Raw genomic sequence first — 25,004 nt, 5'->3', positions numbered from 1 at the left:
CCTAGAAAAAATAAAAAATAAAACTATTTTTTTCCATTTCCTTTCCTTTCCTTTGCCTTGCTTTGCTTTGCTTTTCTTTTCTTTTTTCTTATTTTCTTTCTTTCTTTTATTTATTTTAGTTTATAATGTTTGATCTGACAATGTAAAATCATTGTAATTATTAAAAGTTACCATAAAGTGATACTAGTTTTACTGCTATTAGAAAATATATTAGATAACTTAACTACCGTCTCTTTAATGCCCTCTCTAGTTTTATAATTATTTAGTTAAAATCTCTCTCCGACTGCCCTGATGAAGACTACATGGCATGTTTTTCGTGTCTCTGCTGGACATGTTAAGAAAGAACCCTGGGGTTTTTTAGAGAAGCTCTTCTGAGAGAAGTAGAGGTGGTTTCTAGAGAAGCGAGAAACAGACCACAAGGATTTTACCATTTTGTTCTCTTCAAACGAAAATAGAGACACAGAATGAAAAAGGAAACCCTTTATCTCGAGCAGCTTGAGTAAATCAGTGAGCAGAAATTTCGCTTGTGGTGAGATGGAGACAGCAGGTCAGTGCATTCATCTATAAGAGCTCTCAGATAGACCTTTATCAGAAGAAATGTCAAGAGATTTACAGACTGATGAAAGAGTGTGTGTGTGTGTCAGACTGATGAAGGTGTGTGTGGATCACAATTTGAGTTGATCATGGTCAGTATAGACCTTAATTGGATGTACCGTAGAACCTAAATACACTTTGAAATGTTGAATAGCTAGAACTAAAGCCAATGTCTCTTGCTCAATAGTTGAGTACTTTCGCTGGGCAGAATTACATTTCTTAGAGAAGAAACTCACAGGATGGTTTATATCGTCTACCCCTCGGCACCTACGTTGCTGGCGTCCACAGCAAGCTGAAACGGTCTGTTAAAGTCTGGCGCAGCCAGCACCGGAGTAGTCAGCAAGAGAGCTTTGACGTTTTCAAAGGCTTTGTTACAGGACTCCGTCCGGTCAAATTTAGTCTTGGGGCTCAATAAGTTAGTGAGGGGACAAACCACAGTTGAAAACCACAGTTCTTACAAAAACTGTGATAGTAGCCTACCATGCCTAAGAATCGGCATAGCTCTCGCCAATCGCAGGGAACAGGGAACTCCTGAATAGCGGCCACTTTAGCCATCACTGGCAAAACATGTCCTCTGCCAACTATCCTCCACAAGTAAGTGACAGTGGCTTTTCCGAACTCACATTTTGCTAGATTAATTGTGAGCTTTGCATTGGACAGCCTATGGAAAAGCTCTCGAAGTTGTGTTATGTGCTCGGACCAGTGTGTACTATATAGGACTATATCATCCAAATACGCCTCGCAGTTTGTCATCACAGCTAAAACGATATTCACTAATCGCTGGTATGTGGCAGGCTCATTACTCATTCTTTTCAACAGTATATGGTCCACTGAATCATGCCTGGAATACAGAACCGGACATGGGTAAGAGAACCAACACTTGGTCTCCCAGGTTTAAATGAACAGGCTCTTGCTTTTCGATCATACCAAGTTTTCATGCCAGTTTGGGTCTTTTCTTAGTTCTCTCTAGCCAGTTCACAAGCTCTGTGTAGGTGGGTGCGAATGTCGTTTATAAACTGTAATGTGCTACGAGAAGTAGGCTTGCTCATCCACTGATCTTTAAGGACGCTCAAAGGTGTGCGAACGTCGTGAGCAAACACTAGCTTCGCAGGGCTGAAACCAATCGACTCTTGTACTACTTCTCTAGAGGCCATAAGCATCCAAGGAATCGCATGCTCCCAGTTTGTACCCATCTCCAAACAATATGCACGCAGCATCGACTTTAGCATCTGATGGTAACGCTCGAGAGCGCCTTGACTCTCCAGATGGTTAGCGCTAGAAATGCGGTGCTTAATCTGGAGCGACTTTATGACCTGGGAGAAGACATGCAAAGTAAAATTTGTTCCTTGGTCAGTTTGAATGACTTTCGGTAGTCAAACAAAAGCAAAGAACTTTAACAGAGCCCTGGTCAGGATTTTAGCAGTGATTTTTCTCAGAGGCACCGCCTCCGGGAAACGAGTAGCAGTACACATAATTGTTAATAGATACTGATATCCACTTTTCGACCGTGGAAGAGGACCGACACAGTCAATGATTACCGTCTCAAAAGGCTCACTCACGGCAGGTATGGGGTACAATGGTGCAGAATTATCTGGTTTGGTTTACCACTAACCTGGTAGCAATGGCACGTTTTACAATACCCCCGCACATCACGCTTCAGCCCAGGCCAAAAAAAATGAGGAAGAATTTGGCTGAATGTTTTAGTCACAACTAAATGACCAGAAAAACCATCATGTGCAACATTCAGAATAGCACATCTATTTTCAGCCGGCATAACGTTTTGCTCAATGTCATTCCACTCATTACTTTTCTGACGTCCGCATTAGTAAGCCGTCTCTGATGAAATAGGCGGGGCTCTCGCTGGCATGGTCTGAAACAGATTGAACTGCATTAAAACATGAAACAAGAGAGGGGTCTTTTTGTTGAGCATTAATAAGTTTCTCTAAGGACAAAAAAACATCTGGTTCTTTTTTTTTTTTTTTTTTTCTCACCGTTCGCCACAGGTACAGGACTATCGCGGCATGGAGTGAAAGGTGGTTTGAATAGCCTCTCACACTCTGCGGGGGTGAGCAACAAAACTGTCACTTAGGTTGACGTCCTTAGGAGGTACTGAATCCCTCAACCTTCGAGTCTGCGACTTATTGACGACACTAGTGGGAAAAACGTTGGGGAATTTTAGTGAGCACTCATCAGGGACAATTTTTTCTTTTCGGACAATGGCGTGTCCGAAACAAAGGTTCGGACAAAGGTGTGTGTGTGTGTGTGTGTGTATGTGTGTATGTGTGTGTGCATCTAAATGAGAGTATCCTACTTTCATATATTCAATATTAAAATAACTTCACCATCATGTTGTTTATAGGCAGGTGTTTGTTATAAATAGGCTTTTCTAAACTATGGACTCTGAATTCTGAACGGACTGTGAACACTTTCATTAAAACCATGTCTGACTTCATTTCATGTTTCTTAACTTAACATATAATATTGTTTCTTAACTTAACATATAATATTGTTTCTTAACTTAACATATAAATGTTGTTTCTTAACTTAACATATAAATGTTTTCTTAACTTAACATATAATGTTGTTTTTTAACAACATATAATGTTGTTTCTTAACTTAACATATAAATGTTTTCTTAACTTAACATATAATGTTGTTTCTTAACTTAACATATAAATGTTTTCTTAACTTAACATATAATGTTGTTTTTTAACAACATATAATGTTGTTTCTTAACTTAACATATAAATGTTTTCTTAACTTAACATATAATGTTGTTTTTTAACAACATATAATGTTGTTTCTTAACTTAACATATAATATTGTTTCTTAACTTAACATATAAATGTTGTTTCTTAACTTAACATATAATATTGTTTCTTAAGTTAACATATAATGTTGTTTCTTAACTTAACATATAATATTGTTTCTTAAGTTAACATATAATGTTGTTTCTTAACTTAACATATAATGTTGTTTCTTAACTTAACCTATAATGTTGTTTTTTAACTTAACCTATAATGTTGTTTTTTAACTTAACATATAATATTGTTTCTTAAGTTGACATATAATGTTGTTTCTTAACTTAACATATAAATGTTGTTTCTTAACTTAACATATAATGTTGTTTCTTAAGTTAACATATAATGTTGTTTCTTAACTTAACATATAATATTGTTTCTTAAGTTAACATATAATGTTGTTTCTTAACTTAACATATAATGTTGTTTCTTAACTTAACATATAATGTTGTTTCTTAACTTAACATATAATGTTGTTTCTTAACTTAACATATAATGTTGTTTTTTAACTTAACATATAATATTGTTTCTTAAGTTGACATATAATGTTGTTTCTTAACTTAACATATAATATTGTTTCTTAAGTTAACATATAATGTTGTTTCTTAACTTAACATATAATGTTGTTCCTTAACTTAACATATAATGTTGTTTCTTAATATAATGTTGTTTCTTAACTTAACATATAATGTTGTTTTTTAACTTAACATATAATATTGTTTCTTAACTTAACATATAATATTGTTTCTTAACTTAACATATAATGTTGTTTCTTAACTTAACATATAATATTGTTTATTAACTTAACATATAATATTGTTTCTTAACTTAACATATAAATGTTGTTTCTTAACTTGACATATAATGTTGTTTCTTAACTTAACATATAATTGTTGTTTCTTAACATATAATATTGTTTCTTAAGTTGACATATAATGTTGTTTCTTAACTTAACATATAATATTGTTTCTTAAGTTAACATATAATATTGTTTCTTAACTTAACATATAATGTTGTTTCTTAACTTAACATATAATTGTTGTTTCTTAACTTAACATATAATATTGTTTCTTAACTTAACATATAAATGTTGTTTCTTAACTTGACATATAATGTTGTTTCTTAACTTAACATATAATTGTTGTTTCTTAACATATAATATTGTTTCTTAAGTTGACATATAATGTTGTTTCTTAACTTAACATATAATGTTGTTTCTTAACTTAACATATAATGTTGTTTCTTAACTTAACATATAATGTTGTTTTTTAACTTAACATATAATATTGTTTCTTAAGTTGACATATAATTTTGTTTCTTAACTTAACATATAATATTGTTTCTTAAGTTAACATATAATGTTGTTTCTTAACTTAACATATAATGTTGTTCCTTAACTTAACATATAATGTTGTTTCTTAATATAATGTTGTTTCTTAACTTAACATATAATGTTGTTTTTTAACTTAACATATAATATTGTTTCTTAACTTAACATATAATATTGTTTCTTAACTTAACATATAATGTTGTTTCTTAACTTAACATATAATATTGTTTATTAACTTAACATATAATATTGTTTCTTAACTTAACATATAAATGTTGTTTCTTAACTTGACATATAATGTTGTTTCTTAACTTAACATATAATTGTTGTTTCTTAACATATAATATTGTTTCTTAAGTTGACATATAATGTTGTTTCTTAACTTAACATATAATATTGTTTCTTAAGTTAACATATAATATTGTTTCTTAACTTAACATATAATGTTGTTTCTTAACTTAACATATAATTGTTGTTTCTTAACTTAACATATAATATTGTTTCTTAACTTAACATATAAATGTTGTTTCTTAACTTGACATATAATGTTGTTTCTTAACTTAACATATAATTGTTGTTTCTTAACATATAATATTGTTTCTTAAGTTGACATATAATGTTGTTTCTTAACTTAACATATAATGTTGTTTCTTAACATATAATTGTTGTTTCTTAACATATAATATTGTTTCTTAAGTTGACATATAATGTTGTTTCTTAACTTAACATATAATATTGTTTCTTAAGTTAACATATAATGTTGTTTCTTAACTTAACATATAATGTTGTTTCTTAACTTAACATATAATGTTGTTTCTTAACAACATATAATGTTGTTTCTTAACTTAACATATAATGTTGTTTTTTAACTTAACATATAATATTGTTTCTTAACTTAACATATAATATTGTTTCTTAACTTAACATATAATGTTGTTTCTTAACTTAACATATAATATTGTTTCTTAACTTAACATATAATGTTGTTTCTTAACAACATATAATGTTGTTTCTTAACAACATATAATGTTGTTTCTTAACATATAATGTTGTTTCTTAACTTAACATATAATGTTGTTTTTAACTTAACATATAATGTTGTTTTTTAACTTAACATATAATATTGTTTCTTAACTTAACATATAATGTTGTTTCTTAACTTAACATATAATGTTGTTTCTTAACTTAACATATAATGTTGTTTTTTAACTTAACATATAATATTGTTTCTTAACTTAACATATAATATTGTTTCTTAACTTAACATATAATGTTGTTTCTTAACTTAACATATAATATTGTTTCTTAACTTAACATATAATGTTGTTTCTTAACAACATATAATGTTGTTTCTTAACTTAACATATAATGTTGTTTCTTAACATATAATGTTGTTTCTTAACTTAACATATAATGTTGTTTTTTAACTTAAGATATAATATTGTTTCTTAACTTAACATATAATGTTGTTTCTTAACTTAACATATAATGTTGTTTCTTAACTTAACATATAATATTGTTTCTTAACTTAACATATAATGTTGTTTCTTAACTTAACATATAATATTGTTTCTTAACTTAACATATAATGTTGTTTCTTAACTTAACATATAATATTGTTTCTTAACTTAACATATAATGTTGTTTCTTAACTTAACATATAATGTTGTTTCTTAACTTAACATATAATATTGTTTCTTAACTTAACATATAATGTTGTTTCTTAACGTAACATATAATGTTGTTTCTTAACTTAACATATAATGTTGTTTCTTAACTTAACATATAAATGTTTTTTCTTAACTTAACATATAATATTGTTTCTTAACTTAACATATAATATTGTTTCTTAACTTAACATATAAAGTTGTTTCTTAACTTAACATAAATGTTGTTTCTTAACTTAACATATAATATTGTTTCTTAACTTAACATATAATATTGTTTCTTAACTTAACATATAAATGTTTTCTTAACTTAACATATAAATGTTGTTTCTTAACTTAACATATAATATTGTTTCTTAACTTAACATATAAATGTTTTCTTAACTTAACATATAATGTTGTTTCTTAAATTAACATATAATGTTGTTTCTTAACATATAATTTTGTTTCTTAACTTAACATATAATGTTGTTTTTTAACTTAACTAATAATATTGTTTCTTAACTTAACATATAATGTTGTTTCTTAACTTAACATATAATGTTGTTTTTTAACTTAACTAATAATATTGTTTCTTAACTTAACATATAATGTTGTTTCTTAACAACATATAATGATGTTTCTTAGGTTGACATATAATATTGTTTCTTAACTTAACATATAATATTGTTTCTTAACTTAACATATAATATTGTTTCTTAACTTAACATATAATGTTGTTTCTTAACGTAACATATAATGTTGTTTCTTAACTTAACATATCAATGTTGTTTCTTAATTTAACATGTAATGTTGTTTCTTAACTTAACATATAATATTGTTTCTTAACTTAACATATAATATTGTTTCTTAACTTAACATATAATGTTGTTTCTTAACTTAACATATAATGTTGTTTCTTAACTTAACATATAATGTTGTTTCTTAACTTAACATATAAATGTTTTTTCTTAACTTAACATATAATATTGTTTCTTAACTTAACATATAATGTTGTTTCTTAACTTAACATATAATATTGTTTCTTAACTTAACATATAATGTTGTTTCTTAACTTAACATATAATGTTGTTTCTTAACTTAACATATAATGTTGTTTCTTAACTTAACATATAATGTTGTTTCTTAACTTAACATATAATGTTGTTTCTTAACTTAACATATAAATGTTTTTTCTTAACTTAACATATAATATTGTTTCTTAACTTAACATATAATGTTGTTTCTTAACTTAACATATAATATTGTTTCTTAACTTAACATATAATGTTGTTTCTTAACTTAACATATAATGTTGTTTCTTAACTTAACATATAATGTTGTTTCTTAACTTAACATATAATGTTGTTTCTTAACTTAACATATAATGTTGTTTCTTAACTTAACATATAAATGTTTTTTCTTAACTTAACATATAATATTGTTTCTTAACTTAACATATAATGTTGTTTCTTAACTTAACATATAATATTGTTTCTTAACTTAACATATAATGTTGTTTCTTAACTTAACATATAATATTGTTTCTTAACTTAACATATAATGTTTTTTCTTAACTTAACATATAATATTGTTTCTTAACTTAACATATAATGTTGTTTCTTAACTTAACATATAATGTTGTTTCTTAACTTAACATATAATGTTGTTTCTTAACTTAACATATAATGTTGTTTCTTAACTTAACATATAATGTTGTTTCTTAACTTAACATATAATGTTGTTTCTTAACTTAACATATAATGTTGTTTCTTAACTTAACATATAATGTTGTTTCTTAACTTAACATATAATGTTGTTTCTTAACTTAACATATAATGTTGTTTCTTAACTTAACATATAATATTGTTTATTAACTTAACATATAATGTTGTTTCTTAACTTAACATATAATATTGTTTATCAACTTAACATATAATGTTGTTTTTTAACAACATATAATGTTGTTTCTTAACTTAACATATAAATGTTTTCTTAACTTAACATATAATGTTGTTTCTTAACTTAACATATAATATTGTTTCTTAACTTAACATATAATGTTGTTTCTTAACTTAACATATAATGTTGTTTCTTAACTTAACATATAATGTTGTTTCTTAACTTAACATATAATGTTGTTTCTTAACTTAACATATAAATGTTTTCTTAACTTAACATATAATGTTGTTTCTTAACTTAACATATAATGTTGTTTCTTAACTTAACATATAATGTTGTTTCTTAACTTAACATATAATGTTGTTTCTTAACTTAACATATAATGTTGTTTCTTAACTTAACATATAATGTTGTTTTTTAACAACATATAATGTTGTTTCTTAACTTAACATATAATGTTGTTTCTTAACTTAACATATAATGTTGTTTCTTAACTTAACATATAATGTTGTTTCTTAACTTAACATATAATGTTGTTTCTTAACTTAACATATAATGTTGTTTCTTAACTTAACATATAATGTTGTTTCTTAACTTAACATATAATGTTAACTATGTGTCTGTGATGTAAGAAGAGGTGATTGAGCCTAACAGGCGTCACACGTCACTATCTAACTGGGGACCAACGTCATTTTATCTAACAAATGCACTCTTTACTGTCAAAAGTATTGACATGCAATTGTTACTTTAAAGAGCTCTTCATTTTTCTTTATTTTTGCTATCCTCAAATTAACAATAGTGTCTTGCTTGTTTTGTCTTAATATTTTTTGGTTTGACTGAAACAAATATATATATATCTGTGTGATTGCATTCATATATTGAGAAGTGTATTTGTATTAGTGTCAAGCCCAGAAAATAAATGCACGTCATACTAATTTATTAAACATTTTGGATTTCTATCAGAATATTTCTTCAATGGTGATATAGTGTGAATGTTTCAAAGTTCAGAGTTGCATTTAAATATAGTTAGATTGTAAAGAAACACTTGGTACAATTGCCCTTATGCTTGCACACACAGTTGCATTGCAGTCTATGGAAGTCCTCTGTTGGATAGGTAGACGTCACTCAGGACCCCACTTGGCATGTTTTTAAAAAAAATAAAAAATGCATTTTTTCCGTTTATATTATGAAAAAGACCCTAAATTAAAATTTTGTATGTAATTTTTGTTTCTTAAAAATGACCAGAAACACTGGTCCCCTTCTGGTCAGTGTAGAGCGAGAGTCCCCTCTTAGTAACATAGATGTGTATGTGTGTGTGTGTGTGTGTGTGTGTGTCAGACTGATGAAGGGCTGATGATGGTGTTTGATTAAAGGATGGAAAGACTTCAGAGGACAGAAAGAAGGATGTGACAGTTAAGGTGTGAGTGGTGGAGGATGTAGCATCTCTTTTTCTCGTAAAAACACGTGTGTGTGTGTGTGGTTTAGATATTTTGTCATTCTAAGAAGGAACATGATAACAGCTCTTTTGGACAATTATTATAGCTTCAGTTGCTTTACTATTTAATTCTTTATATGATCACCAATAGTTGATGCTTTTGCTGATAGTTGTTGTTATTGTGTGTGTGCCTGGTATTTATCATGTTATGGGGACCAAATCTTTCAATTTTTACATCTTAATGAGTAAACAAGCTTATAAATCACACAGAATTCGGTGTTTTTTTTTTTTTAAATGCAGAATGTTTTCTGTGAGGGCTGGGGTTATGTGGAAGCTGACAGAAAATACAGTTTGTACAGAATAAAATCCATTACGCCTGTGGAGAGTCCCCATAAAACATGTGCATGAGATTCTAAGAAACAAGATAACAGCTCTCTTTTAAATAGACAATGTTTTGGACTATTTTTTTCTCTTCATATAGTTAACGATCACTGATAGTTGATTCTTTAGCTGATAGTTGTTTTTGAGTGTGTGTGTGTGTTTGTATGTTAGAGCTGTCGTAAAACCACAAATTTTTTTTTTTCCGACCTCGATCTCTAGATCACCAGCATCTATCCTGTTTAACTTTAGGCCTGCTCATCTTTATCAGAAACTCTTTCACTTGTGGTTGATGGAGGGGTTATCTGGGGTTTGATTTCTTGTCAGAAAGTAAGCTGGTTTTGTTTAATGGGACTGAGAGCCGTTTGGTTCAAAAACGGTCGTCTGGGATATTTATGGAGTTATAAATAGAAACACTTTTACTGGTAGCGTTGGGATCAGCTGGACCTGACCATTAAACCAGACTAAACCAGACTAAACCAGTGGCTCCTGCAGTGAAGGAGGAACTGAGCACAGCGCAGATCAGCCGCTGCCTAATCCCTGGTCAGCTTCAGTGTTTCTGCATTAAACACACTGGAGTCAGGTGTGTGTAGTTTCAGGAGGCAGGTTTGATGCAGATCACTGCAGGCTTTTGTTCATTCAGCGCATCTCTGTTTAATTGATTTAATTTAATGCTGTAGAACTGAGCTGAAAGGCACTTGTGAAAACCTTCTCTGGTTTCAGTTTCGCCTAAATCTGTGAGTTTGGGTCTCAGTTGAAAGGTTGAAATTGGCCAGAAATACTGCATCTAAATGAGAGTATCCTACTTTCATATGTTCAATATTAAAATAACTTCACCATAATGTTGTTTATAGGCAGGTGTGTGTTATAAATAGGCTTTTCTAAACTATGGACTCTGAATTCTGAACGGACTGTGAAGACTTTCATTAAAACCATGTCTGACTTCATTTCCTGATGCGAGGCAATTTAATAACCAGCATTTTATGTGTCCACATCATATTTTCAACTTGTTGCAAAAAAATTACAGCTTGATTCAAATGACACTAAATGTAAAAAATGAATAAAATGTTCTATTTAAGTGATATTTACTTTGATTTCACTCAAATCATCTCAAGCTGTTCCCTAATGTTGTCTCCAGACTAAAAGAAGCACACCAAGCTTTGAAAAACTTGATTAGTGATTAATGACTTTGATCTGGCAAAATAAACAAACACATAAAGATGCATTGCGTGTCAGGATACTATCCAGTCATTTCTGTGGACCCTAAAACACAATGCATGACGTTCAGAAGTCAAATTACAGGTAAACACCTGTAAAATACATTTCTTAATATTAATGCAGGACAGTGCAGGAAAGCTCTAGTGGCTAAAATCAGAAACACTGTGTATTTCTATTCTCTCAGTTGTTCTGATGAGTTCATCTTTTGACTCACGATGATTTTATTAATTAGAAAACCATATTGTAGTTTGTTTGTTTCGGGGCTCCAGTGCATTAAAGGTAGAGCTGCATTATTAGTCTTAGAAAGCAGAAATCACACCTGGTTGATGTGTCATTTGAAGAGTATGATGTGATTAACTCGGTGTTGCAGAAGTCAGACTTTTATAAATGTGTAAGGTCACCGTTTCACGTCATCTCATCTTCATGGAATCCACCCAGTGTGCATGCTTTTCAGTTTTACCTTTTAAAGCAGGCTTTAGTGACGGGTTGAAGACTAGCAATGGTCAGAATGGAAAAATATAAAGAAACGGGCATCAGACTATTTCTTATTTTATCTTCTGTGTTACACCATCCACATCCTGAAGCATACTATATGATGCCATCATCTTTATTTCTGTAGTGCTTTTCACCATACAGACTGAGTCACAGACGCTTCACTGTGACAGATTTAACTATGGAAACAGATTGAGCTGTAAATGATGTTAGGAATAGTGCTTCAGATGCAACTCATCATGCATAGAAACTTTAAAAGCGTCAGACATGTAGATGTTTCTCTGTTTTGGTGGGGTGTGCGTTGTTACATTAGACCTGATTTGTTGCATTAAAATATTTATTTAATACTTTAGTTTAGGGCTGGATCATTTGATTATTATTTATTATTCATGCAGCAATACTAGTTTTGGTTCGTAAGCATTGATATATGATACAATCTCTGTCTAGTACTCTGTTTGAGCATGACTTGTGAAAAATGCCTCCAGCATCTTGTTGCTAGGTTTAGCAACTTTTCAGACTTCTCTAGCAACAAATTTTGCAATTTTTAAAAATGTATTTGGCAACTTTTGATAAGTGAATAAAATGATTAAAAAAGCATACATTTTCTCTCTAAATGACACAGAAAGTCAGTCTGTAGTGAGCTGGAGATCATTTTCTGGCAGGATATTATATGATAAATTTACAGATATTTCACGTAAACCTAAATCACAAAATACAGTGCGTAATTTAAATGAATATGGAAAATTCCTTTTCTTAATCTGTAGCATACTCACTACCAATACTCTGCTTAAAAATTATAATTGTTTGGAATGTGTAGTTTTAGTTTTTAAGAAAATATGCAACTGTTAAATAATTCAGTATAGAATATATACTGTATATGTAGTCTAGGCAAACATTGAATTATACATGCAGACACTCTTTAAACGATTAATTACTCATTCAGAGAGTTTCAGATGCTATTTTTTAATAAGAAAAATGTACAGTGGTCTGGACCTCATATTTGGCTGTAAAGAAGCTCTAAAAGACAATAATGTTAATATTCAGTTCAGATTAATCAAGTTAATTGAATTCTGATGATATAATCTGATGATGTGATTCAGCTTTATCAGCTCCGCAGATGATGACAGATCATGCGTTTCTTCTCAGATCGACAGATTTTATGATAGTAAGGTGACTGATAATGAATGCTGTGATGACGAAAGATGATTTTCTAAGAATAGTGATGCCATTGAGGAAATGAGTGAGATATAAATATGTGTCGGATGCTCAGTATGAGCACTAGAGAGTGAACAGACACAGAAGCTGTATTTCTAGATCAGATTCGTTGACTGGAAGAAGAGCAATGATCAAGGTAAGAGTGAAGCACATTGATGGTTATAGAAGATGAGCAGGTGTTTGGTGAAGAGCGGGGATTCGATCAGTGTTTTCACCTGTGTCTATCGCCGCCTGGGCTGCTCTCTTTATACATTATTCTTCATCTAAATGTCAGGATAGCAGCATATATATGTGAGAAGAGACCGTCTGCATGTATTCCTGTAACGCTGAACCGTTGTCAGCTTCACAGTTTAAACAAGGAACAAATTAGGTTTTCTGAATAATGGATCAGCTTATCTGGAAATCAAATCAACTGAAATCAGCGTTAACCGACACGGACTAATCATTCAGCTACTGATGGAGTTTTGTTTTTCTGAAAGAGTGAAATGAGAACATCTGTTTCTGCTGCTCAGTCTCACATTGATGTGAGAGAAAAAACAGGTGCAGCCCCTCAGATGTGCGGAAAACTTTCAGCGACGAGAACACAGAGGCCGAGAAGATAGACAGAACCACAGATAGATAGATATTTACTAGAACTGTAAAGGGACCCTGTTGAAATTGGGTATGTCTTGATGCTGGTTTATGATGGTCATGTGCATCCAAGCATCAGAACACACCCAATCAGCATATACTGTTTTTTTCAGCAGAAGAGGAGCACAACCACAAACTGTGGTCAGTTCTCTTCTCGAAAATGTGAGGCCCTGAAAACACAAACACAAACACACACACACACACACACACACACACTCTCAAACACATACCTACATTCAAACACGCGCACACACACACACACACACACACACACACACACACACTGAAACACACACACAAACTAGCACGCACATTTTCCTTCAAACACGTACACACACATATACACAGACACACAAACACCTGTTTCCAGCAGTTGGTCTATAAACGTGTGTCTGGGTTCAGGAGTGTGAGAGAGTGAAGGAGAACGGCTGTCTCCTCCTACTACACACTTCTCATTTCCTGCCTGAGCTTTAGATTAAATGTCACCACAACAGCCAAGCACTTGTTTAATCCATGACCTGTTTCACTACCTGTGTGTGTGTGTGTGTGTGTGAGACAGGAAGGGCTGTGTTCGTGGAGAATTGCTCGTTTAACCCTGCAGTGTGTGTGATCTCACTCACAGACAAGAACATGAGCGAGTGACATCGTGACACTCAGCGCTGGGACGTCTCTGCTCCACACGTATGTAACACGCTTTTATTCACTCTACACACTCTGGTCTCTACACACACCTGTCAGCGGGAAGCTTCTGCTTGAACACTTGAGATTTTAGACACAAGTCAAGATTGACTATGTATGAGCTCTCTATAGAAAACAGAGGATGATTTGAAATGAATGAACATCTGATAGTGTAGTGTAGTGAAGAAGAAGCATGTCCATCATCACTTTAAACTCAAATATAATATGATAAAACAATCCCAGAACACTTCCAGGTTTTGAACACCTTTCTGAAATATGAGTTTGTTGATTTAATAGCTATGATTGATTTTAAACACTGCAGGAAGATTTAGAAAATATTTCAGAGTACACATTGTTAGATTGTGTCCCGTCGAGCCTGTGATGCGTTCGTTCGGTCATGTGTTTAATGGCATTTGTGTTGTCACGCTCTGTTAGAAGCTCTGTGTTTTACTTGAGTCTGTGGGTGATGATCTGTGTATTTGCTCTTTCTCTTTGTGGCTTTGGGTTTTTCCACCTGACGAGTGTGTGAGCGTTTGGGGGAGGAAAATTAATGCCAAAGCATTTTTTGTCATGTTTTGTGCGTTTGCCGAGAAGATAAGCAACAGTTACATATGTGATGAATGAAAGTCTCTCTGTCTCCTAACAGATTTCCAGATGAATACTGAGAGGAACACGCCATCATGCAGATTCTGGCTATGATAATGATGATGATTTTGATGATATCATCACATTCAGCTCTTGCAGATCAAAGTAAGAACTCCTGATGGGCTTTGTGTTTTAGTTGTGATTGGTCTGTGTGTGTTTACTAAGTTTTTCTATATTTTTTGTAAGCATTTAAATCTGAAAAAACAAACAAACAAACAGATATACAGGCATACAGGGTAAAAAGCAGCGGTCCTAGTACTGAGCCTTGGGGCATCCATACTGAACTTGTGAATAATAAGAATCCTCTTCACTTACTGCTACTACTTAATAAGAGTAAGATAGGTATGATTTTTTAAGACTGATCTCTTTTAATAGATTAGTGAGTATAGGGTCTAACACACATTGTGAAAAACATACACTTTCAGTGTGTGTTTTTCACTTAAAAATAAAAGTTATCAATCGGCATGAATAGCACAATTAACATCCAAAACAATTTGCATAGAAACAAAAGTTGGAAAATAGAGAAAAGTTTTTTTGGATTAATTAAATAAATATGTTTCTTTTATGAACTGTTTAATGTATGGTTCTATGGGGATCTAAAAATGGTTTTTCTGTGGTGTCACCTTTTTGAAGCCTTTATTATTAGGTTGAATTGCTCAGATTTTGCTCTTTCTCCAGGTTTAACATGTTATAATGATTACTTCAACACCTTCAAATGTATTTGGGACACCTCAAAACTGGATGTGATCCCTCCGGTCCGACCCGAGACCAAATGCTGGATTAATGTAACGGTTCAGAAGCGGTAAGGAAAAATGTGATTTCAGAAATATTTAGCTTCATATTATATATGGTTAGTTTGTGAGGTGAATCTAGGAAAATAAAGCCTAGTGGGTATGTGCTTTATTTTTATATGTGAAATTTTGAACTTTTTTTTATTTTAGATTACAACAGACTCCAGAGAAGGTGCAGATGTTTGCAGACCCGGCACAGTCTCATATACGCTCTGCCACGGTGGTTTTTAAAAGCAAGGTGACTGACGGCATGTGTTTGAGATGTTAAACTGCAGATTCATTGAGTAATAAACCAAACGAACATATGACGAGATATACAGATGTATTATTTCTTTCTCTTCAGATGAAGATTGTACCTACAATAATATCTGGGGCCAAATTACATGAAAAAGTCCTTTGTGACAACTACACAAATCCCATGGCTGAAATAGAAACACATTTAGCACAAAACAGTGGTGAGTCAAATATAATAACTGGAACAACAGAAGCTAGAGAGCGTGTGATTGGAGAAGGGCTGTGTATCAGTCATTAATATTTACAAATGAGAAACAGGAGTCCATTAGTGTAAACAAAGAGTTCATTATTTAACGAGAGAATCCTTTCACAGCTTCTGTTCTGGCTCCAATCTAACGTATTGATCAGCACTGATAACTGTTTGCTTGAGCGATTATGATGTGTTTGTGCGTGCAGCAGTGAAAGCGGCTCCTCCTGAGGGACTGAAAGTGCATGGGATCAATGTTTCTTGGAGTTTTGTTCCTCCAACACGTTTTTTACAGAAATATAAACAGTTTGAGGTCCAGTACAGATCTGCTGCTCAGAGCTGGAAGGTGAGCATATCAACTTCTCTTATGTCAACCTGTTTTTTTTCCATAACAATTTTTTTTGACAATTGCTTATACATGATTTATGAAACTGTGGATTCTTTTCTCTAAACTCTACATGACACATCTCTTGCAACACAGTTACACAGGGATGTCAAACACCACTAACTTATGCATGTTCAGTCTGCTCTTAAATACTGTATTCAGCATATTCACCAATAGAAACAAAGGCTGGAAATAAAACCTTTTTCTTTCTAAAACCGTTGTGAAGGAAAGAGCTGTAAGTGAAGTGTGTCTTGAGTACGTTTAGTATATAAGCGGTTGTAAAACAAACTGTAATGGTTAAAGACAGAGGATGTGCATCTGAAGGCAGATTCTGCGTTATGTGACTCTATCAGCGTTCATCACAGCAGAAATGCTTCATTCTGTCAATGTCTGTGTAGGATGTGGAACATGATACCGTAACTACTAAAGAAACTCAATTCGATCTGCCAGAGGACCGTTTGTACTTCAGTCAGCAGTACGTGATCAGGGTGAGAGTCAGGTATGAAAAGGAAGACCTGCCCAATGCTGTGTGGAGCGACTGGAGTGAAGAGTACAACTGGACATCTGAAGTGGGTCAGAAGCCCCACACACCAGGTAACATTACACACACACACACACACACACACACACACACACACACTGTGTCATACTCTAACACTCTCATCGGCCTCTCTAGGGATCCTCCAGCTGGAATCATCTGTGGCAGGGATCACGCTCACAGGAATCACTCTGGCCACCATATTAATCTTCACCATTCTCCTCAAGTGCAAGAGAACCAAAAGGTGAGTGTGACGCTGCTGATGCCTGATGCACCTGGGAGGAGTCTTCCGTGAGTTCACAACACAAACCATAACCATAACCATAACTATAATGCTGCTAATAATAATGACAGTAACAATAACAACAATGACAAAAATACCTATAATAAGTACTGTAACTGTGATAAATATAATGACAGTGATAACGATAACTCTAATACTACAACCCGAATTCCGGAAAAGTTGGGACGTTTTTTATATTTTAATAAAATGAAAACTAAAAGACTTTCAAATCACATGAGCCAATATTTTATTCACAATAGAACATAGATAACATAGCAAATGTTTAAACTGAGAAAGTTTACAATTTTATGCACAAAGTGAGCTCATTTCAATTTTGATTTCTGCTACAGGTCTCAAAATAGTTGGGACGGGGCATGTTTACCATGGTGTAGCATCTCCTTTTCTTTTCAAAACAGTTTGAAGACGTCTGGGCATTGAGGCTATGAGTTGCTGGAGTTTTGCTGTTGGAATTTGGTCCCATTCTTGCCTTATATAGATTTCCAGCTGCTGAAGAGTTCGTGGTCGTCTTTGACGTATTTTTCGTTTAATGATGTGCCAAATGTTCTCTATAGGTGAAAGATCTGGACTGCAGGCAGGCCAGGTTAGCACCCGGACTCTTCTACGACGAAGCCATGCTGTTGTTATAGCTGCAGTATGTGGTTTTGCATTGTCCTGCTGAAATAAACAAGGCCTTCCCTGAAATAGACGTTGTTTGGAGGGAAGCATATGTTGCTCTAAAACCTTTATATACCTTTCAGCATTCACAGAGCCTTCCAAAACATGCAAGCTGCCCATACCGTATGCACTTATGCACCCACATACCATCAGAGATGCTGGCTTTTGAACTGAACGCTGATAACATGCTGGAAGGTCTCCCTCCTCTTTAGCCCGGAGGACACGGCGTCCGTGATTTCCAACAAGAATGTCAAATTTGGACTCGTCTGACCATAAAACACTATTCCACTTTGAAATAGTCCATTTTAAATGAGCCTTGGCCCACAGGACACGACGGCGCTTCTGGACCATGTTCACATATGGCTTCCTTTTTGCATGATAGAGCTTTAGTTGGCATCTGCTGATGGCACGGCGGATTGTGTTTACCGACAGTGGTTTCTGAAAGTATTCCTGGGCCCATTTAGTAATGTCATTGACACAATCATGCCGATGAGTGATGCAGTGTCGTCTGAGAGCCCGAAGACCACGGGCATCCAATAAAGGTCTCCGGCCTTGTCCCTTACGCACAGAGATTTCTCCAGTTTCTCTGAATCTTTTGATGATGTTATGCACTGTAGATGATGAGATTTGCAAAGCCTTTGCAATTTGACGTTGAGGAACATTGTTTTTAAAGTTTTCCACAATTTTTTTACGCAGTCTTTCACAGATTGGAGAGCCTCTGCCCATCTTTACTTCTGAGAGACTCTGCTTCTCTAAGACAAAGCTTTTATAGCTAATCATGTTACAGACCTGATACCAATTAACTTAATTAATCACTAGATGTTCTCCCAGCTGAATCTTTTCAAAACTGCTTGCTGTTTTAGCCATTTGTTGCCCCGTGCCAACTTTTTTGAGACCTGTAGCAGGCATTAAATTTTAAATGAGCTAATTAAGTGGATAAAAGTGTAAAATTTCTCAGTTTAAAAATTTGCTACGTTATCTATGTTCTATTGTGAATAAAATACTGGCTCATGTGATTTGAAATTCCTTTAGTTTTCATTTTATTAAAATTTAAAAAACGTCCCAACTTTTCTGGAATTCGGGTTGTATAACAATAGCTATAAATATAACAAATGCTAAAAAGTAACAATAAGTATAATGAAATAATAACTATAATGTTAACTGTAATGATAATGAGAACTACCAATAAAGATAACTGTAATGATAATCACGTAAAACAATAATGGCGATTATAACGAGTAACTATAACAATAACTGTAACAAAAATGATAATTATAATGATGATGATATAATGATAGCTATTACTATAACGATACCAGTATTAACAATAATGATAACTAGAATTACAACACAATAAAAAACTACAGTAATAAAATATAGCTTTATTAATAACTATAGTGAAATTATAACAATAACTGACTATAAAAATTACTTTAGACTAACAATAGCAACAATAACGATAACTGCATTAGCTAACTATAATAATAACTATAATGCAACAATATATATAAAAGAGCTGAACTTACTTAATAATGATAGTGTTCCTGTGGCTCAAGTGGCAGAGCGTTGTGTTAGCAGCGCAAGGTTGTGGGTTCAATTCCCAGGGAACACATGTTAGGTAAAAAATGTTAGCCTGAATGCACTGTAAGTGGCTTTGGATAAAAGCATCTGCTAAATGCATTAAAATGATTTCAGAGAAGATGTCAGGTTATGTGAGAGACTGTTAGGATCTGTTATAAAGAGTGTATCTGAGCACAGAATGACAGTATTGGGCCACAGGAATGTGGCTTCTTTTCCTTTCAGGGTCCAGAAGAATGGTTCCACCTATATTCCTGATCCCTCCAAATTCTTCGGAGAGCTGAACTCGAGTCACGGAGGGAATTTTACGGTGAGTTCCGCACCTCCGACAATCAGGCACGCATTGGTTTTCGTTCAGTTCTGCTTGATAACCCACGCTCTCTCCATCAGTCCTGGCTGGGGTCGCTTTTAGCGCACGAGAGCTTCATCAGAGTGGACACCGAGTTCATCAGTCCGGTCGAGGTCCTGAAGCTGCAGGACGCCTGCGAATCGCGCGTCTCACACAGAAACAGCGGCGGCCCGCAGGACGCATGGGATGACACCGCCAAATCCTCCAACTTCTCCAACTCCACCTACTTCTTGTCCCAGAGCTCCAAGGGGCCGAGCGACACGCTGGAGCCCTGCTCGGTGCACTCCTCGTACGGGCCAGCAGGGGGCCCCGCTGACGTCACTCACGCCACTGGACAGAAGGACACAGAGGAGCTGGAGAAGCTGAGGCAGGACACACAGAGTCCCGATTCGGGTTTCGCCGCCGGAACCGAGGACAGCATGGAGGAGATGGAGCTGCCCAGTCCTCTGGGTTTAAACCTGGCTCCCCACCTGCCTCCAGACCTGCCGGCACCACAGCCCAACAGACACCTGGATCTGCTTCTGCGGCCGAGCTGCCCCATCCCTGCATTACACCTGGACTTCCTCAACCTGGACCTGCGGAGCTCCTGCGGGATGATCGAGCCCTCCAGTGGAGATTACATGCCAGTGAAAAACGTGCAGAATTGAAAAATTACCATCGTTCATCTTCCGAACACACATTAAGATATTTTTGATGAAATCCGAGATGTGATTTACGTAGCAAGGATCGTGAACACAGTCCATGTGACATCAGGGGTTCAGACGAAATTCCACAAAGCTACAAGAATACTTTTTGTTCGTAAAGAAAACAAACATAACATGATGTTTTGTTTTGCACTTTCACTGCATGGTAAAGAGCGGCATGAACATTCTTCTAAACATATCCGTTTGTGTTCCACAGAAAAAACTAAGTTTTTCAGTTGCTGGTTGCACAAACCACTTGGACTAGTCTTAAAAGTTAAGTCATCTAAGTTTTTTCTTCAATACTTTTTAAAGGTAGATTGGACTAATTTGAATCCAAAACTGCTAATTGGTCAAATTAGTTCTTAAGAAACAGTTTTAACTTAGTGGCTATGCCAGGTTTGGAACGAAGCATAAGTAATGAGAGAAGTAAAATTTTTGCCTGTTTATTACTCGGCATATAGTCTTGATGTTTCCTTTGGATTTCTCTAAAGAGTTAATGAAGGCTGTTGCTTCTGTGCTGGTTGATGTGCAGGACAATGTGAGAGTCTCTCCTGATCTCAGGTGGTTTGTGTGACGCAGAACGAGCGCAGGATCTGCGGACGAAACCAGGTGAAGCACTGAGGACCGTTTCCTGTTTTCTTTTCACTAAAATTCTACCGTTCAGTTTACATGGTACGACAAAAGGAATCTAGCTGTTTAGAAAATTATTTGTTTCAGACAATTTATAAGATTCTTCACACTGAATATTATCATAATATAGGCCTATCATTTCTAAGATGTTTGGCAGCAGGGACATTAAGGCTAACATGAGACAGAAACACAAAAGCAGAAGTGAAGCTTCACTTATCATTTATTATCAGTTATTGTTATTTTGTTTGTTTTTGTGTGCCATTTCACCTTGTTACTTGGATTTTTGTATTCAAATGTATGTTAAAGTGATGATGTCTGCAGTTTTGATGAATGTAAGAGAAGCCAGTAGTTCTCTGCGATCGCAATTTGCTGCTAAATAATGTATAGAAGCATATTTGTGTTTCTGATAGCTGACTGACTCCAGATATATAGCTGTTTAATATGGGTCAGTGTTTTTTGTTGGGCATTTAACAGCATTGTTTCTCAGTGCCTCTTGAGGTGAATGAGAAGGACAACAGACAGATTTCTCCTATTTAGGTATTATAGACCTATGAATGCTATAGTGTAAAAGTATAGTTGTTTTACTGCTGTGTGTCAGGTACTATATGTGGAGTGGCTAGAAATGTGTTTAAAAAAAGTTTGTGCAAAACATAAATAAAATATGACAATATCGTTGCACTTCAGTGATAAATGTTGAACACATCTTTGTTTAAAGTCGTTTTGAAATGAGAAGTAGCAGTTCCTGTATGGATGGCGTTCATTGGTGGAAGGTGAGCTCTCTGCAGGGGTTTCCTGTCTGTAATTACAGGTCTGTTTGGATGCCTGTGGTTCAGTGGATCCTCAGAAATGGTTTGTAATGCACTGATGCATCAGTGTTTTTCTCAGCTGTTCTGAGATTCAAGATTTTTATTCAACACACATAATTATGTAGAGAATATATAACCAGCAGTGAAATGTGAGTCAGGTCCGCTCCATGGACAGTGCATTTATTAAAGAATACAAAACAGAGGAAAATATACATAAATATAGACATGAAATAAACAATACAAATATAAGAATAAAATGTAAAATAAAATGTAGAATTAATATAGAATAGAAAATAAAATGTGCATGAAAGGACAGTGAACTGGTTGAAAGATTCCTATAAAATATATTCTCACAGAGGTATGATTTCAGAAGTACTGAGTTTTAATTAAAGTTGTAGTCAAATACATTTCATGGACCTGTTTTAGATTAATGTCCTTTACATGGTTTAGGAACTGCTGATTTGAAGCAATGGAAATAGGCCTACACAAATAGCCTAATTTATCATTAGTGTAAATTCACAATGAACAGCGTAGGCATTTTAATATAAATATAAACAACATTTCTATTGTTTTATTTGTTTATTTAAATGTTTGTATCTTTTTCTCATCATGGGAATGCCTCTCGTCGTCTGTGCTCAGTTTGTCTCCTTGCTGTATTAGAAAATGTGGAAGAAATGCATGAATTTAAGTGGTAAAATGTAACACTTGAACATAATTTTACTCACGTCCAGGAATATACGCAAACCAGACCGCTAAAAGCCTTATGCTGATCGTATCCAAGAGGAGCACAGGTGAGACCCGACGGAGTGACGTCACGGGCGTCACGCAGGTGAGCGCGCGTTAATGGGCGTTGACTGTTGTTGAAAGACCCTTTATTTGTATTCTCACAGAATCTCAGCCATGCAAACCCGAGTCTGTCCACGGACTGTCATCAGATCAGCAGAGCCGGTTATTGATCCGCAGCAGACTTTCTACTGAAGAAAAAAAAAATCACTGCGACTCAACGAGCAATTCCCTCAGAACAGGTGAGCCACCTGGATCCTGGTGAGAACCAGCAGAACCGGGCCCGAGAGCCGAGGATGAGCGCCAGATAACGGCTCGCGATGGAGCTGGGGAACACATTCGGATCGGATCAGAATCGAGACACCGACACTGTGAGAGAGCGCTGTGTTTGAATAAAGACTATAGTATGAAGGTAAATTAATGCCACAAAGATCTGCTTGCTCAGGGTAAGAGTTGTGGAAGTAAACGTAAATCAGAATAAATAATAATCTAAATATTGAGAAAATTACCTTTAAAGTTGTCCAAATGAAGTTCTTAGCAATGCATAAAACTAATAAAAAATTAAGTTTTGATATATTTACAGTAGAAAATGTACATTACATTGACAGGATCAAGACGGATGGAGAAACTGCGGTAAATCCCCGTCTTCACTGCATAATGCTCGAGAAGTCTTATGACTAATAGCAAATGACATTTTCAACCGAATTCTAAAGAAAAGCAGTGAGGAAGTGAAAAATGCAATCAGAAGTGAATGTGGGCAGAGAGACATGAATATCTCAGTATATGAGTCATCCGAACCATGCAATATCAAAGAAAAGCTGCGAATGGAAAAACCTTCTTACTGAAAAAAGAAAGAGCACAAAGAGCTCCAGCGATCTTAACTAAGTGTGTGTGTTATAAATAGAAATCTATATTTTTGAGTCCTACATCATCCAGTTAGTGGAAGCTAAAGATTACTATTTATAACAATTTAAATAAAGATTTATTTTCTTACGAAAAATGCTATGGATGGATCAGCTTTATTTAACTTTTTTTTTGGCTTATTGAAAAATAACATCCATTCACTGCCGTTATAAAGCTTGGAAGAAGCCAGGACATTTTAAAATATAACTCTGATCGGATTCATATGAAAGAAGAAAGTCATAGACACCTAGGATGGCTTGAGGTTGAATAAATCATAGGCTAATTTTCATTTATGGGTGAATTAACCCTTTATAAATTTTTTCGATTGCTAAACGACAGTGGGCACAACTGGAGTCACATCTGCAAAACTCTAACTACAGTCTGCACAGCAGCAGTTCATGTGACCAAACTCTAGTTCGTTTTTCATTGCTTGAACACAGTTTTCCAAACTCTACACACTTATCCCACGACTTTAACCACAACCTGCACAACACTGAGGATTTACAGCACTTTGTTCAAATGCTAACACAGTGCTGTCAAAACTTTGAAGCACACATTCAGAACAGAATAGATTTCAAACACTACTGATTGCAATTTCAGGATTGGACCCTCAATTATTTGTTCGAATTACAGTATGTACATTTAGTTTCTACCTTTTTTTCACATTACTGTAATTTCGTAAATTACTACAGAATATTGAAACAAACTGCTAATTTTCATTTACCTTACAGTTTTTTTCGATTGCTAAATGACAGTGAGCACATCTGGAGCTCCATGTGCAAAACTCTAACTACAGTCTGCACTACCAACAGTCAACAGAGCTAAACAGTTCACATCACCTGCAAAACTCATTCCAAGCAACACAACTCTTAACACATGACTCAAAACAGACTCAGTGCAGCCAAACACTACACACAACCCTCACTGAGATAACACTCACCGTCACTCAGAACACACCGAGAGGAGAAACACTACACACACCATATGTTCCGAGTGACGGTGTGTGTTATCTCAGCGAGGGTCGTGTGTAGTGTTTCTCCTCTCGGTGTGTTCCGAGTGATGGTGTGTGTTATCTCAGTGAGGGTTGTGTGTGGTGTTTCTCCTCTCGGTGTGTTCTGAGTGACGGTGTGTGTTATCTCAGTGAGGGGTGTGTGT

At 34.2% G+C, this 25,004-nt stretch overlaps 1 protein-coding gene across 1 annotated transcript; it reads left to right on the top strand.

The window, feature by feature from the left end:
* Nucleotides 1–399: 399 nt before the first annotated feature.
* On the top strand, nucleotides 400–20,798 carry LOC132160649 (interleukin-21 receptor-like). Its single transcript, XM_059570280.1, has 11 exons — nucleotides 400–547; nucleotides 14,201–14,322; nucleotides 14,966–15,069; nucleotides 15,643–15,766; nucleotides 15,906–15,993; nucleotides 16,105–16,210; nucleotides 16,446–16,582; nucleotides 17,020–17,215; nucleotides 17,298–17,403; nucleotides 19,897–20,005; nucleotides 20,086–20,798. The coding sequence occupies exons 3-11, from the start codon at nucleotides 15,000–15,002 to the stop codon at nucleotides 20,689–20,691; spliced, it is 1,542 nt and encodes a 513-aa protein (XP_059426263.1). The 5' UTR covers nucleotides 400–547; nucleotides 14,201–14,322; nucleotides 14,966–14,999; the 3' UTR covers nucleotides 20,692–20,798.
* Nucleotides 20,799–25,004: the final 4,206 nt, after the last annotated feature.

Source organism: Carassius carassius, chromosome 17, assembly GCF_963082965.1.
Source record: "Carassius carassius chromosome 17, fCarCar2.1, whole genome shotgun sequence".
NCBI lineage: Eukaryota > Metazoa > Chordata > Actinopteri > Cypriniformes > Cyprinidae > Carassius > Carassius carassius.
This window is presented reverse-complemented; position numbering and strand designations above follow the sequence as displayed.

Coding starts and splice junctions, on each gene's coding strand:
- LOC132160649 (XM_059570280.1), top strand. CDS start 15,000: ATGCAGATTCTGGCTATGATAATGATGATGATTTTGATGATATCATCA. Junction 15,070..15,642: donor TTCAGCTCTTGCAGATCAAA/GTAAGAACTCCT, acceptor CTCTTTCTCCAG/GTTTAACATGTTATAATGAT. Junction 17,216..17,297: donor TCAGAAGCCCCACACACCAG/GTAACATTACAC, acceptor CGGCCTCTCTAG/GGATCCTCCAGCTGGAATCA.